The 17097-nt window shown below is 41.1% G+C and overlaps 1 protein-coding gene across 1 annotated transcript in view; it reads left to right on the top strand.

Annotated features, from left to right (window-relative positions):
• Nucleotides 1-13297, top strand: part of SLC7A11 (solute carrier family 7 member 11) — a gene marked incomplete at both ends in the record, with an annotated part of 86181 nt that extends 72884 nt beyond the window's left edge. Inside the window, 6 exons of the mRNA XM_080698050.1 lie at nucleotides 220-343; nucleotides 2938-3041; nucleotides 3842-3938; nucleotides 6082-6231; nucleotides 8352-8529; nucleotides 13230-13297. Of these exons, the coding sequence (XP_080554176.1) occupies nucleotides 220-343; nucleotides 2938-3041; nucleotides 3842-3938; nucleotides 6082-6231; nucleotides 8352-8529; nucleotides 13230-13297 (721 nt within the window). The remainder of the gene's footprint in view (nucleotides 1-219; nucleotides 344-2937; nucleotides 3042-3841; nucleotides 3939-6081; nucleotides 6232-8351; nucleotides 8530-13229) is intronic.
• Between the last annotated feature and the right edge of the window lie 3800 nt (nucleotides 13298-17097).

The following is a 17097-nucleotide window of genomic DNA, read 5'->3' as shown; positions in this document are numbered from 1 at the left end:
TCTAGGGATATAGCAGTAGAGGAGACAGCGTGGACCGTATTAAATTACAAAGGAATTTGTGGTACTTCAATCTGATAAAGTCTTTCTACACACTCCAACCGAGCCTGTAGTTACTGCAGATACAATGGCGTCCTTCTTTGCACTAGTCTGCTATCTTCTTTGGTATCAGAGAATGACTGACCACAGGTAGCTCATCAGTGATTTCCTTGTGCATTTCAGAACCATCCCCGTTGCCATCTGTATATCCATGGTCATCGTCACCATTGGCTATGTGCTAACCAACGTGGCCTACTTCACAACCATTAGTGCGGAAGAACTGCTGCTCTCAAAAGCAGTGGCCGTGGTAAGTCCAAGTTGGAAAAGAATAATGCCAAAAAAAGAAAAATGCCAATTTGAATTTAGGTGAATGAGTTGATGCGATTTCATAGCAGGTCCCTCCGGGAGGAAGTGTTTTGGAACGCAGTCATCTTTTCTTGATCTGAATGATAATAAACATTTAAAAAATTTAGAGCACACCCAAGCATTTCTCACTTAATGGCTACAACTCAATCCTATATGATTTCTTTTTGCTTCTAATTTCTTATAAAGCATTTCCACATGTACCTTGAAAATTCATCAAGCCTTTTTATTTATTTATTTTTGGTGGTACTGGGGGTAGAACCCAGAGGCTTGCTATATTCCTAGACCTATTTTATACTTTATTTGGAAACAGGGTCTCACTAAGTTGCTGAGAACCTCACTAAGTAGCTGAGGCTGGCTTCGAACCTGTGCGATCCTCCTGTCTCAGCCTCCCAAGAGCGGGGATTACAAGCGTGCCCACCGCGCCCGGCTTTTTTTTTTTTTTTTTAAGGCATTATTCTTCTAATAAGAAAAACTGGCCAAATGGACAGTGAATCTAAACTGAATGCAGTTTGGGTATGGAGACTGCAATTTGTTTGGCACTATTTCCTACTTGTAAACTTTTCAAATGTGAACTTAAAATTCTTTCCTCAAAATACCACTTAGAATTTTTCAGCTGGATCGTGCACACTTGTTTTTTTGGTATACCTTTGAACACTAGTCTTGGGATATTAATAAACTGGGGAAATACTAGATGATTAAAAGTTAAACAAATGTTTAGCACCACTCAGAATATCAAAAATGCTAATGCCCATTCAACTCCCTAAGAAGCAGATACACATAATTTTACAACATTTTCCAAAATGTATGTGACACCAGCCCCATTTTTTGTCCCCAAAAGGCTACATGACAAGGCTGCTCTTTGGTGACATGTACTTTTTGCATAAAACTTTAGCTTGTAAGGATGTGTTCACTTATGACCTCCTAACAGTAGAGGGTGAAAATTGAACTTTCTGTCACCAAATGTCAGTGCCTTTTAAAATAGTCAGTATTACCTCATATCGGCTGTATCCACCGGGAATTACTTATCTCATTTTGTGTGAACCTGCATAGGGGTTCACTGTATTAAAAAGACTGTCTGCTGATCTACATCCTATCAGACAATCAGATGTACAAAGCTTACTGGCCTAGGGTCAGTCAGCTCATCTTCCTAGACAAAGGACAGCACTTGTTTTGGGGCCGTAATTTGGTCCATGAATTGCACAGCACCAGCTACATCAAGGGCAGCCTATAAACCCCATGTAGTTTTAGGAAAGAAATTCATGAACATTTTCAATGCTGAATATAAAGAAATTCTCAGAATTTTATTTACCTTGTGTATTTCCAGTGGCTTGTCAGATTTAAATTTGTGTTCTAGATTTTTTTTTAGGACAGATACCTGAAGGGGAGGGAGACTATATAATCCGAGATTCAGCTAGTGTGTTGTTTTTTTTTCTGGGAAAACTTTTTATCTATAGGATATAAGTTGCTTAAATATATTTAAAAACTTTTTTAGCTGGGCGTGGTGGTGTACACTTGTAATCCCAGCATTTGGGAGGCTGAGACTGGAGGATCGCAGTTTGTGGACAGCCTCAGCTACTTAGTGAGGCCCTCTGCAACTTAGTGAGACTCTGTTTCAAAATAAAGAATAAAAAACAGGGTAGGGGGTGTAGCTCGGAGGTCAAATGCCCCTGGGTTCCATCCCCAGACCTGCAAAAAAAAAAAAAAAAAAAAAAAATTTGATATGGGGAATTGAACCTGGGCAATTCTACCTCTGAGATATACCCCCAGCCCTTTTTATTTTTATTTTGAAATGAGCTCTCACGAGGTTGCTAAGTCGCTGAGTTGGTCTCTAATTTGTGATCCTCCTTTATTAAACTCTTGGGATTACAGGTGTGTGCCATGGCACCCAGCTATCCGACAAGCGATAAATGACCAAGACATACATTGTCTTATTTATCCTCTCCACAGTGGAGTTGGTATATAAAACAGATATTTATAATACTTCTCAATGTAAATATCTACTTCACTATAAAGATGAAACTTTCCTTAGCTGGGCATGGTGGTGCACATTTATAATCCCAGCTTTTGGGAGGCTGAGAAAGGAGGATCGCGATTTGAGGACAGCCTCAGCTACTTAGTGAAGCCCTTTGAAACTCAGTGAGATTCTATTTCAAAATAAAAAATAAAAAATAGGGCGGGGGTATAGCTCAGAGGTAGAATGCCCCTGGTTCCTATCCCTAGTACTAAAAAAAAAAAAAAAAAAAGAAAAAAAAAAAAAAGATGAGCCTTTCCAGGCTAGGCTAACCAGAGGTATTCTGCATAAGGATTTCTGTCTCCCCCGGCTGATAAACTCGGTCAATGGATCACTGCTTTCTGAAGGCAGAGGGAAGGTGCTTGCTGAGGTCTTTGCCTGACCCCGACCAGATGGAAGGATTATAAAACACACACGTCTCCGCGGGCTAATGGAGAGTCACGGAGCAGATCTGGCCTAAATTGTTTCATTTTATTCCACTTTCTCGCAAAGCATTAATTTACGTCCCGCTTTTCTTTCTCCAGACCTTCTCGGAGCGGCTCCTGGGAAATTTCTCATCAGCAGTTCCGATCTTCGTTGCCCTCTCCTGCTTTGGTTCCATGAATGGAGGTGTGTTCGCCGTCTCCAGGTGAGCGGGTTCGCCTATTTCCAGAAACACATTTCTGGTTTTGAGATTGGATGTGATAAGGATAACTTTAAAAGGAAAAGCTAGAGTGCCGCCAAGTCGGTTGTTTTTAAAGAGACCTGCAGGCCTGGAGCTGGTGCCAGTTACCAAGCGCGTGTCCTGTTCTGCCCAGTAGAGGGCACTGTTTGCCTACTCAGCGCCTACTGCGAAGGCCGGCATGTGGCATTTTTTATAGTATGTCTACAGGGTCTAACAACTGCATTTTATTACTGGCGATAAAATCTTTTGTTTTTCTAAGGGAAAGGGGGGAAAAAAGTAAAGTAAGAGGCACCAGAAATCACTACCCCACCATCTGTATCTCCTTTGGTTTTATTTGCTGTGCAAGTTTCTTTTGTTTAGATGTGAGTAAAACTCAGTTGGATAAATCTAACTGCCGTGTGTGTACGTGTGTGTGCGTGTGCATTCATGTGCGTGTGTGTTTGTTGGAATAGGTTGACGACACATGTAGTCTTAGAAATCTAGAACGTTCTCCTGCTGTTTTATCTGTCGGGAGACCTATATAGTGTCAGATAGCTATCATTATCTTTGCTTCTCTTCGAAGAATTATATAACATGTTGGTGAGTCTTGAATTCAGATTTCTCTATCTTCTCTGAAAGTGAAGATAACCTACATAATTGGCTGAGAGATGCCAGCTGATTCGGTAGGAGGAAGGTGAAGGTTTGTTTTAGGATGTCAGGGATTTTTCCCCCCTCTGGAATGATCAATTCTGCGGTCACCTCCACTCACTTTTCTATCCCATTAGGCTATTCTACGTTGCATCTCGAGAGGGTCACCTTCCAGAAATCCTCTCCATGATTCATGTCCGCAAGCACACTCCTCTGCCAGCTGTTATTGTTTTGGTAATGCATATTAATAAGTATATCTAGATGTGACCTCGAATCGCAGGTTAGCAGAGAAGAATTCAAACAGACCTTAGCTAATGCTTTATCTTTCCATTGGTGGGGTTTGGAAGGGAAGAGTTTCCCCATTGCTTCGGGGCGTTACCTATATCCCTTCTGTAACTCCTCGTAGACGTTTGTGTCTAAGGAAAATGATTAGTGTGGGTCCTTTGATTGACAGTGAGCCTCAAAAAAGATATAGAGTAAAAAGTTCCAACCAACCACTTACTGAAAGTACTAAAAGCCACAGTCCAAAAATATCCCAGCGTCTCGTCTCATCTGAGCTCCCTTTTTACAAAATGCACACAATACTATTTAAGGAATTGATGAAATCCCAGATAGTGTGCCGATTCCCTGATTAAAAGTGACGCGTTCAAGCGCAACCCTCCAGGAAAGAAAGAAAAAGGCCCGTACAGTTAAAATTTCAGTCGTAGAATTCTCTTTGCAGAGGAAGCTTTTTGTGAAACGTGGGATACAAAAGCCTGCGAGAGGTGTAAAAGCCCTCAGACACCCACGGGCAGTGTTACAGTCATTCTTACCTCTGATTTTGTTAACATTTTTCTCAACTGGAATCTGCCATCAGGAGTACCATGAACCACAATGAACACTTTTCTCCCCCTGCATTTAATTTGTTTCCTTGAAATTTCACCTTCTGCCTTTTTTTTTTAAGTGCGCATATACCCTGTGTGCAGAGCACACACGTTAACGTCACTCGTGGGAACAGAATGTACTATTCCGTGCGGAGGGCTTTCCTCTTAAGAGTCTGCAATCCGTCTTGCTGTCCTTGGCCTGTGCAGCTGCAGAGACCCGCTGCGGTCTTTTCCCCTCATCTTGAGGGTCACGCATGGCAAGCGCGCAGGGACAGCGGAGGAAGGAAAGGTCAGGTTTTGCATTCAAGACACAGCGAACCTACCTAAAAGTGGCTGTGATTCATGTGTGTGGGTAGCCAAGAGCCCATCAGAAAGTATTTGCAGAGATGTCCTTGGGTTTTTCCAATTAGCTGCATGTTTAATATGTATTTATTATTATTGCTATTATTATTATTATTATTATATTTATTTACATATTTATTCTTTTGCGGTACTGGGAATGGAACCCAGGGGCATTCAACCTCCGAGCTATACCCCCTGCCCTATATTTTATTCTTCTTTTTTTTGAAACAGGGTCTCGCTGAGTTGCAGAGGGCCTCGCTAAGTAGCTGAGGCTGGCTGCGAACTGTGAGCCTCCTATCTCAGCCTCCCAAATATTGGGATTACAAGTGTGCGCCACCACTCCCAGCTTGTATTGATTATTTATACATCATCTCAGCCTCTGAGTTTTACAATTTTGAGTAATGAGTTTCCTCTCTCTCTCTTTTTTTTTCTTTATTCTTTTGTAATACTACAGATTAAACCCAGGGGGCTTTCTACCACTCAGCTATAAACCCAGCCCTTTTTATTTTTTTATTTTGAAACAGAGTCTCCTCAGGTTGCTGAGGCTGCCCTTGAACCTGTGATCCTCCTGTCTCAGCCTTCCAAGAACTAGGATTCTAGACCACTGTGCCACCTCTGTCTTTTACTTTTTGAAAACATTCTTTTCTCTTAATTGTAAAAGGAAATTAAAAAAAAAAACAGAATGTCCAGGTAAAATTCCACTGGAATACAAAGCCAATGATAATATTAGCCCTCTCCTTCCTTTCCTGGTATAAAAGGGATTGTAAAGCTGGGTGTGGCGGCGCACGCTTGTAATCCCCGCGCTTGGGAGGCTGAGACAGGAGGATCGCACAGGTTCGAAGCCAGCCTCAGGTACTTAGTGGGGCTCTCAGCAACTTAGTGAGACCCTGTTTCCAAATAAAGTATAAAATAGGTCTGGGAGTATAACCTGAAGGTAGAAAAGCCCTTGGGCTCCACTCCTAGTGCCACACACACACAAAAATTATTAAATAAAAGGGATCGTAAGAGCAGCCTGTAGAAGAAAGGTTAGTTGAGCCCAGGTGTTGATCAGTATGCTGGTTTATCAGTATATATAGTAATTTGAAAAAGATTAATAAGATGTGGTGGTGTTCTTGCTGGTCACCCCTGTTCTGTGTAACTCATCAAGATTGTCTTTTCACTCCTCTCCCCAGCACCCCTTGACCATGATAATGCTCTTCACCGGAGACCTCGACAGTCTTTTGAATTTCCTCAGTTTCGCCAGGTGGCTTTTTATTGGGCTGGCAGTTGCTGGGCTGATTTATCTTCGATACAAACGCCCGGATATGCACCGTCCTTTCAAGGTAACCTCGGCATGTTGATGGGTTTACATAAATCTTCCTCATCACACCCAGCCCTCCCTCTGTCATACCGTGGTGATGGGGAGGCCGGGTAGGGGCTGCATCCTGTACAGTCTAAAGCTTAACTCTTGAGTAGATGCCTTCATTTTTTTATATAACTCAGAAAAAATAGAGTTTATCAATTTTTTTATGGTATTCGGGATGGTACCCAGGGGCTTTCTACCTCCGGGCTATACTCCCAGATCTATTTCATATTTTATTTGGAAACAGGGTCTCACTAAGTTGTTGAGAACCTCACTAAGTAGCTGAGGCTGGCTTCGAACCTGCGCGATCCTCCTGTCTCAGCCTCTCAAGCGCTGGGATTACAAGCGTGTGCCACCACGCCTGGCAGATTTTTTTTTTTTTTAACGTGATGCACTAACCTTTGGGTGTCACCTTTTTGAAAAGAGCTTAGTATGAATGGATGTTTAAGTTCATTTTTTATGAATGGGACCAGTGGCCTGATATGTTCAAAGGGTGGATACTTCATCTATCTCCATGTTGAATAGCTTTAGATAGCCATGTTGGGGGGGGGGGCAGAAGGACTTAAAACTACAAGGGTCTGATTTTTACAAAATAGATATTTTAAGGCCTCATTCCTTACATTGCACACTCTAAAAGGAAAAGAGATGTAAAATACACAGGAAAGAGGAGATCTATTAATTTATCAGGTTATAGAATGACCATTTACCATGACTAAGGCTTCCTGTGAAGGGGCTGGAGAATAGAAATGTCATCTGCTCCAGCCTTGAACACTCAGGGATTGATTTGACCTCACTCTTTATTTGCTTTTAAGAAACAGCAAAGATAATGTTGTCAGTCATGTTGTCAGAATTTGTTTCTAATTATATTCATCCCTGACACTGGCAGCATCTTTATTAGCGGTTGAATAGGACTTGGCCTGCTTTCTCCCTGTCAGTTCTTCTTGTGAATCTCAACAGAAAGTCAATTCACCCCGAGCCTGGAGCCTGTGACCAGCTGCTGGGGCTCGGGACACCACGTTAGAGTGGATTCTGGTCCTAAGTGTCAAAGAACCAATCTTTTAAAATAAAAAGCATAAATCATAATGGCACTTACTTAGTAAAATAATTTGAATAGATCATCTTTTTGTATTTTTATTTTTTGTGGTACTGGGGATGAAACCCAGGGGAATTCTACCTCTGAGCTACACCCCATCCTTATTTTTTATCCCTCATTTTGAAACAGGTTCTCACTAAGTCACAGAGGGCCTCAGTAAGTAGTTGAGGCTGTTTGCAAACCTGCGATCTTCCTGTATTAGCCTCCAAAGTACTGGGATTACAAGTGTGAGTCACCACACCCATCGGAATAGATCATCTTTAATGAAATACTCTTTTTTAGATTTTGTCATATCCCAAAAGTTAAAAACAAGTGAAACTGGCCGAGGGTGATGGCACACACCTGTCATCTCAGTACTTGGGAGACTGAGAGAGGTGGATTGTAGGTTTGAGGACAGCCTCAGCAATGTAGTGAGACTCTCGGAAACCTAGCAAGACACTATTTCAAAACTAAAACTAAAGTTGGGCGTGGTGGTACACGCTTGTAATCCAGCATTCGGGAGGCTGAGACAGGAGGATCATGGCCAACCTCAGCTGCTTAGTGAGGCCCTCTGCAACTCAGTGAGACCCTGTTTCAAAATAAAGAATAAAAAATAGGGCTGGAGTGTAGCTCGAAGGTAGAATGCCCCTGGGTTCTATCCCCAGCACCAACCCCCCAAAAAACAAACAAACAAACAAACAAACAAACAAACAACAACAAAAAAACCCTACAACTAAATTAAATGAAAAAAAAATGCTGGGGTGTACCTCGGAGGTAGAATGCACCTGGGTTCCATCTCTGGTAGGTACTCCACAAATAAAAAATAGAAAAGTGAAATTAGATTTAAGGAGACTCTTTAACACATTCTCCATGACCCATGAAAGAGAATTTGCTACTCAGGTGGGTGCCTGACTCCTGGCCATGGGACAAGCGTGTGGCCAGATGTGGCCAGATGGCGGCTCCGGCCCCCCCTGGACCCTGTCTCCAGAGCGCGTCTGAGGTGGTTTCTTTCTCCTTCTCTGCTCCAGGTGCCTCTCTTCATCCCCGCTCTCTTCTCCTTCACCTGCTTCTTCATGGTCGCGCTGTCCCTGTACTCGAACCCCTTCAGCACGGGGATCGGCTTCCTCATCACCCTGACCGGCGTCCCCGCCTACTATCTCTTCATCATATGGGACAACAAGCCCAAGTGGTTTCGAAGAATGTCAGGTAAGACTTTGAAGCTGTTCTAGAACCTTCTGTGAAGCCGGGCGTGGTGGCGCGCGCTTGTCATCCCAGCATCGGGAGGCAGAGCAGGTTCGCGGACAGCCTCAGCTACTTAGGCCTTTTGCAACCCAGTGAGGCCCTGTTTCAAAACAAAGAATAAAAAATAGGGCTGGGGGGGTGTAGCTCGGAGGTAAAATACTCGTGGTTTCCAGCTCCAGTACAAAAATACATAAGTACATAAACAAAAAAAATATTCGCTATTAGGATTGTTAGACTTGTTGGCTAACGTTTAGGACAGATGGATGCTGGTCCCTGTGAGCTCTGTGTCTATAGACAGTTAAAGCATCCGATCACCAGGTAAAGCTAAGAACATTTCCGGAGAAAAGACTGGTGGGATGGAGGGGCCGCACCTGCTGAGAGCACACTCATTGGCCCGCCCACGAAGCAGGCCCCGCCCCCTGCATGCAGTCGGCCAATTCGCATCAGCATCCATCAGTTCTCCTCTTGCTCACGCGTGGCTGTGTCATTTCTTTGTCAGCTCACATCAACAGATGATTCTCAGGCTGGATTTATTTGAGTCGTCTTTTCCTGCTCATGTAATTTTGAAACTTTTTTTTTTTTTTGCTATCTTTTTGTCTCGACTGTTTTAAACATCTCCAAGGCCTCTGAATTTATTGTTAGCCATTTGTGGAACGAGCCAGAATGGACCAGTCCCAGAATGAGTATTTGGTTCTCAAACATGCCATTAAGTCTTACCAGGGAGCACGGCCATTCTGCCTTTAAAGTGCGATTATTACAACTCTTTATCTTTATAGCCCCTTGAAAGGGAGCGGCAGAAAGCAACCGTCCTCTGTAATTTTGTTTGATTTTCCTCTTAGGCAGCATTCTTACACTAAAATAGAGAAAATTCATAATATTTATTGGAGGCAATAGCAAGTATTTTCTTAGCCTTTGGCCAAAACAAAACACGCACAGACACACATACAATAGAGCCTTGAACTGCTGCCTGGCCCAACCCTCCCCTACGGATGTACTTTTTGTTAGAGGAAAAACTCTTCTGTGTGAACTTGGAGGCCAGGAGAGGCTTTGTTTGCAACAGTTTGTTGACGGGTTTAATTGCTTTGTTTGGTAAAATTCTTTCGCTTTTATTTCACCCTAACATGCACGAGTAGATTAGCCCTGTGAAAATAATAGTCCATCAAAATCTGTCTGACCTGGGCTGTTTCCATGAAAATCGAGAGGTAAACCAAACATCATTTGCAAAACAGAGCAAAGCAGTTCGGTACAGACAGCCGGGAAATGATCAGAGTTGAAGATGCTGAGATTTTTCTGAGGTTTTGATGAATCTCTTTGGCCACCGGATGCCAGTATTGAACCACTTTTTGTGTGCTAGCGTTTCCAGGGTGAGAGGAGCGCCAGCAATTAAGGGGATAGTCGGATACACAGAGAGCTCTCTCCATCCATCTGCAGCAGTGTGGTTAATTCTCCGGGCTGGTGGTTTATATTATTTGCTTATTTATCGATATGCGAGCTTCTCACTCAGGGGAAAAGGAGAGGACACCCCATGGACACGGGCCGGTACACAGAGGTAGCATGATGCTGCCCTGGGTGCTGGGGCTTGCAGCTGCTGTTTGACTTGGCTACCTTTGTTTACCAGTCACAGTTGAGCCCGAGCGGGTTGTCAGGAAGTTGTTCCCTCCTGCACAGGGAGAGACAGGACAGGCTGATTTAAACAAAATCTTTTATTATAAAATATCATTCTGGGCGACCCCAGCAGAATGACTGTCATCCGTCTTTGTAGACAGTGAGTCGAGACTCCAGAGTCTTGGAAGGCAGACACTGCCACAGTGTGCGGAAAGAGCTAGAGGATGCCTGACGTTTTTGTGGACTCCAGGCAGACAGCAGTGCAACATTTTCAAAGAATTAAGCTTGCCTACACCTTTTAGGGGGGGCGAATGATCTTCACTGTAGGGAAAAAAAATAAGATTATGCATATAAAAAGTTTGGAAGCCTTTAAGAAATTACGGTTACTCTATGTGTATATGAGTCACTGGGATGGAACCTGGGGGCATTCTACCTCTAAGCTACACTCCCAGACCTTTTTATTTTGAAACAGGTTATTGCTAGATAGCTGATAGTCTCACTAAGTTTATGACTCTGGTTTTGAACCTGCAATCCTCCTGTTTCAGCCTCCCAAATACTGGGATTACATGCGTGCAGCACCACACCTAGCTCATTACTGCTTTTAAGATAACTTCAAGGGCAGGTTGGCTTTGCACTAACTACTTTACAAATTTACTCAAGTTTGGTTCCAGCTCCCTTGCTGGTCCCAGGTGTGGCTGGGTGAATTAGATTTTGCAAGGTGAGTTGTTTCAATTCATTTCAAGAATAGCAACTGATCATAAAAGGTAAAGCCAAAAAGTTACTACAACTGCTATTAGGCCTTGTAGGTTGCAGTTACTGAAAAGTCTATTTGTAGACTCATTTGTTACCTTTATTTAAAGAAGTAGTAACATGAGGTTGATTAATCCAAATTCATAAACCTTATTGCAAGCATGGCTGTAGACAGCTGCACATTCTGCAGGGTTCTCGGGTAGGTGAGAAGTTTTTCTTAGAGGTTAGGTTGGCTCAGTGGAGTGCTCATCTGACTCCACTGCTTTAGAAGAAAAGTTGTGGGACACCAATAGGTACCCAAGGCCCAAACCAATGGACATTTCATTACGATGAAAATTATTCTAATCTTGAGATTGCTAGGGAGGGGAGAATGGAGGATGAGAAAGGATTGAGCAGACAGAACCAGAAGAGGGACTTTGGCCTTTGATGTATGTGCTGCTGTGCTGAACAGAGAATCCAAGTTGAGCTTTCGGGAAGGGGAACGGCACCAGCAAAGCAGTCCCTTCTAAGTTGCTTCCCATTTGTCTGGAACAGGTGAATGTTCCAACATGGGGAGTGGGATGTCTAAGGAGGTAAAGGACAGGGTTTCCCAGAATGTAGAAAACACAAAACATGTTTGGTCAAGGCTTTAGTGCCGGATGCCCTTGTCCAGAAGCTGGACAAGAACAGTGGTGTGGGATTGATGGGAAAATGGTGAACAATAGCATCCCTTAAACTGGAGCCACAGAGTTCTAGGATCATCAAGATGAAATGACATTAGGAATCATCTGTCACAGAGGGTCTATCAGAATGACTGATTGCTAGTCTCTACCTTCAGCATCCTCTGGTAAGTAGTAGATAGAGGATTGAGCTTGAAAACATGCATGTCTATATTACTGGTCCAGGGACCACACCTCAATTAGGAGGCTGCCTAGGACCTCTCCAGGGAGGAAGGGCTGGCGCATCATGTCCCCTTAACCCCTGGCTTTCTTTGACCATCATAGATGCTTAAGACTTTATTTTGGTGGTTGACTTGTTTGGATTTAACCTATTATCCGATAGATTTAGCCCCTTGTCTGTCTACCAAAGCCATATCTCCCTTCGTATTGATGAATTTTTCCTTTTCCCATAAAAGTCTATTTTATAGGATAATTTTACCATTTCCTTTTACTGTAAATTACTGTTTAATTGCTCTCAAGTGTTCCCTTGTGATCTCAAGTAATGAGTGGGTTGTGAAAGTGTACAATTTATTCAAGAAAGATTTACAAAGAGTTTACCACTTGCCAGCACTGCGTTGGCCCCTTCACAATTAATATAGACTAAAAAAAAATGAATGTGCTAAGGAACACAACTTGGGTTTTAGAGATATGGTTATAAAGCAAAAGAGAGAAGAGTATCTCTCTTTAAGTGCTGTTAAATATTGTTTGCAAAGGACTGTTACAGATAATAAGTCATGAAGGAGGAGAAAGACTATCCAAATGACAGATGATCCAGGCCTTAAACCCACTAAGAGAGTAGGCTCTAGACTGCTCCAGGAGCCCCAGAGACTTGAAGGTTCTATAGGGATTGATGAGAAGATGGTGAACAATAGCATCCCTTAATCTGGAGCCACAGAGTTCTAGGATCGTCAAGATGAAATGACATTAGGAATCATCTGTCACAGAGGCTCTTAGTTTTAGGGTCTATCAGAATGACTGATTGCTGGTCTCTACCTTCAGCATCCTCTGATAAGTAGTAGAGAGAGGTCTGAGCTTGAAAACATGCATGTCTAATATTGCTGGTCCAGGGACCACACCTTGAGAACTGCTATGTAGTATGTAGTCTACATATCTCACTCTACATTTGAGACAAAAAGGCCCTGGGAGATACAGTGATTTGTCCACAATACAATAAACTATACGTTCAAGAATGCAAACTGTATTCTGATTCTTCTCTTGATACTTCAGATGAATCAGCTGTATTGTCACAGGTGCCTAAAGAACAAACCAGTTTTAAACCGCATCAGAAGTATGTTCTTGAGCATTTGTTTATATCTTGGACCTGTTGCCTCAAAATATTTTCAATCTCCTGGCTCATGAATAAAAGTCCTTATTTGAATACAAAATATTAATGTATTCGTGCTGAGAAACCATCAAGGGGAGTTACAGAAGTGACAAGTAAATTAATTGAGCATGATAGGACTCTAATGAGGTAGCTAAGTCTTGAAAGTGCTCTATGAAATAGGTGGTTGCGTGTTTTCAGTCTTCAACCCCCAAGAATTCATATGTTTGCTGTTTTTATGCACTTCTGATTCCTGCGTATTTAAATTTTTCCTTTTTGTTTCTTTATAGATAGAATAACCAGAACATTACAGATAATACTGGAAGTTGTACCTGAAGAAGACTGTCATAAATTATGAACTAATGCATTGAAATCTTGGCAGGGGTGCAGTATGGATCTTCATTTTCTGCCCATCCAGAGAATTGTAACTGTGGTCATGGCCTAAAGGAACCAGTTATTATTCACATCTCTTCATGTGTTAAAACTAGTTTCTAAGAAAATCGGTCATAACTCCATGTAGCTGAGGAAAACTAATAAGCCTACTGTAGCATGAATTCACACAGTTAGCGGGTCTCTGGTACCCACCTTTTGGGGATAAGGAAAAAAACTAATGAGTCAGACTACTAACATAGTGGTCATTTTCTAAAATATCTCTTACCATGACTAAGGGCCTTCAAAATTGATGACTGAGATGTTTTCTGTATATATAAGGGTTTTATAAAAGTGGTTTTATATACTGTAGATGACTATACTGTGAAAAGCGTTTTCTATTTTCTTGGAAAAAAAAAACGTAGTTCATGTCATTATTGCGGCAAAGAGGTCAGAAATGTTATATTGGCATTGCTTTGCTGCTTCTTGGTATCAGCTTGGATATCATTCGTCCTTTCCTGAACTACACCCAGAGCATTTGAACAAAAGACAGAGGGGGGCATGCCTGATTTCATTTATGGCATTAGAATTTGTAGGGGGCTCTTGTTCTTGTGGCAAATCCTCTGTGTTTGAAGAACAGTCCTTGGGAATTTATGATGTCAGATGTTTCTTCACTCATTTTCTGGAAACTCTGCCGCTCATATTCTTCACCTCAGTTCCTTAGATGGGGAGATTGTGTCCAGTTTGGCATTAAATGAACAGCTACCACCTCTCCTACAAATAATTTGCACCAAGTCAGAATATCAACATAAGAGGAATCGCCAATGAAGACAATATCCAAAATGCTAGAGCCGTTCCTGTCATGATATCTTTATGAGGTGTTAGCAATTCTGAGCAACGTTTTTACTTCATGGCCATTTAAAGATGATGATGAATTCTGACAGTTTGTGTATTTCCTTTATACTTTTTCATATTCTGTTAAAATATCTCTCTGGAGAAAACTGTCCAGATCAATTAGGAATTGGCATATATTTACATAAAAATTGAGGAAGAAATGCCACGGCTAAATAAGATTTACAACTGATGTTTCTAAAATATTACTACTCCTAAATCTAGGCTTTATCAGTAATTTCCTCACTAATTATCATCCAGTTTGCAAAAGAGATAACTAATTCCAAGTTTATTGAAAGAGGGAGAAACTGCATGAGTGTGTGTTTTAGGCAGGTGTGCTTATGCTGGAATGAGAAAATTGTGTAGAATTCTCAAATGAGAGTATTATAAGGATGAAATAATTAAACTGTTATTTGTACACATCTGAGATTAAGTGGTCAGTCATGGCCAAAGTGTTTCATCCCTGATTTTTACCTATTTAAAGATAAGAAATTTTTGAAGAATTATACTGATTAAAATTATTAAGACCAGCTGGTTTATGCTTATAAGCTCAGTATTTGGGAGGCTGAGGTAGGAGGATCACAGGCTAAAGGTCAGCCAATGTAACAAAAACCTGTTTCTTTTCTAGTTCTTTTCCTTTCTTTTCTCTTTTGTAATACTGGGGATCGAATCGAGGGGCATTCTACCCCTGAGCTACACCCCAGCCCGATTTTTTTATTCTTTATTTTGAAACAGGGTCTCAGTAAGTTGTGGAGAACCTCACTAAGAAGCTGAGGCCGGCCATGAGCCTGCGATCCACCTGCCTCAGCCTCCCAAGTACTGGGATTGCAAGCGTGTGCCACTAAGCCCAGCCACAGAAACCTGTTTCAAAACAAAAAGGGCAGGGGTGACCGTATCTCACAGGTAGAATGTCTCTGGGTCCAATTCCCAGTACAAAGTAATAATAATAATCACTAACAGGAGTTGGAGTGGTCACAAACAACTGTGCCTTTTAAATTAGAAAGGATGATTTAAATTTTGGAGTAATTCTGATTCCCTAATTTCAATTTTTACCTTGATAATATTAATGTCTACATAAGATTGATTTGTTTTAAAGCCAAGTTTATTATTTAGCTAACTGAGTTTGTAACCATGCCTTCCATTTATTCTTAGCATACGGTTTTTTAAAATTTGGCCTATCGTCGCTGCTTCCAATCTATACTGGCCATTTGTCCATACCTCTCCATACTCTTATTTAGAAGTAAATTGTTTTGTATTCTTAGTTTTATACTGTCTAGTCCTACAAGGTCTCAATAGGAGAGTCTTTTTGAGTTTTCCTTTCCTGGTGAAAATGGTAATGTCTTATGGAGAAATTTGCGTAGGCTCTGATCATTTCTGAGGTTAATGTGCTTATATCAATAGTAGCAGACAGTTCCCATCTTTTTGTTTGTTTATTTTTAGTGCTAACATCTCTTTAAACGTACAGGCCAACTAGAATACCCATCCATTGTTATTTATTTTCAAAGGTGATTTTGTACTGTTCAGTTTCTAATGCCCATGCAATGCCATTTTAACTAGACAGGAAGCTGTCCAGTCGTTTTCTTAAAAAGTGTGGGAAATTCCACTGTATTTCAGCTTATTTTTTGGACACATCTTGAAAAACACAGTTTCTTTAATCACAATTTTTATTCACAATTGTAGCACATAAAGTAGACTCTAGTTCAAAAATGTTCCTGTGTACGTGTACATATATTTTTATATAAAGCAAAAGTCTTCTCATAGATTTAGATAGATAGCTGTAGGGATGTATGCACACACATGCATAATGCTACTACGTGAGTTATACTTATGCCAGTGTGCATTTCAAAGTTTATGTACACATTGTATGTTTATTATTATAACACAAAAAGCAAAAGTGGCCAATACAGTTGGAGATAATCAATGTACTATTTTGAATACCTTTTTTAGTGTATAAAAATCTCAAATATTTAATTAGGATTTAAAAATTTAGTCAAGACTTCCAAAGCTAAACAACAATTTTTTAACAAAAGAATGATTTTTCTTAGACAGTCATGAATATTCTCAGTAAATATCTTTCCTACAGTACTATTTTGTCCTCACTTTTAAAGTTTTGGATTATTGATCAAATGAAGAAAACTTGACTATTGTAATGGTGACTTGGTTACCCGGAAGTAAACCCGGTTTCTGTCTTCCTTCAGTAGATAACAGATTTGTCCTAGCAAACATGGATGGCTTCAGTTCCAAACATAGCACTCAGGTGCAGCATCCTCCCACCTGGGCATTTATACTGAATCTTTCAGTCTTGCTGAGAAGAAATTAGGACAGTTTGTTAGGTTACATTAGCAATGCAGGGCAGTTTCTCTAACACTAATTATGCACATTGAGATACATTTCCAGATCTTCTTGTGTGTCTGGTGTAGGTGTTTCCCCAATTGCTATTTGATATATCAACAGATGGTTATCATGAAATGCAATTACATAACAGAATTTTTCATGCACCGTGACCTGTCTTTAAGAAACTCACTATCGCAATTTGCAGATGAACAAAGAGAACAACTTTGACCTTTGTCCATGTCCGTCTCTTGTAGTTCAGGTATAAGTTAAAAAAGAGAGGAAGTTGAAAGTCAGATCATCAGGAAATGAAAGGTAGAATGTGATTACAGGGTTATAACTGCATTTGGTCTTATGCAATAGATTAACAATATTATCAGAGAACTATCAAACATCATTTCCCATGCACACAGGGATATTCTGGGAAATTAATTTAATGCAAGTCTCAGTGAACTTAGGGCCCTTCTAAGATCCTGGACCTAGGTTTTTTTTTTTTAATTTTGCATTCATTTTCTTGAAAAAATACCAGGACAATTGTATATCCTTCTGGCCCCACAAAATCTGCAT

This window comes from Muscardinus avellanarius (assembly GCF_963383645.1).
Source record: "Muscardinus avellanarius genome assembly, chromosome: 6".
NCBI classification, from domain to species: domain Eukaryota; kingdom Metazoa; phylum Chordata; class Mammalia; order Rodentia; family Gliridae; genus Muscardinus; species Muscardinus avellanarius.
The sequence above is the reverse complement of the archived record's forward strand: the minus strand, read 5'-3'. Positions and strand labels throughout refer to the sequence as shown.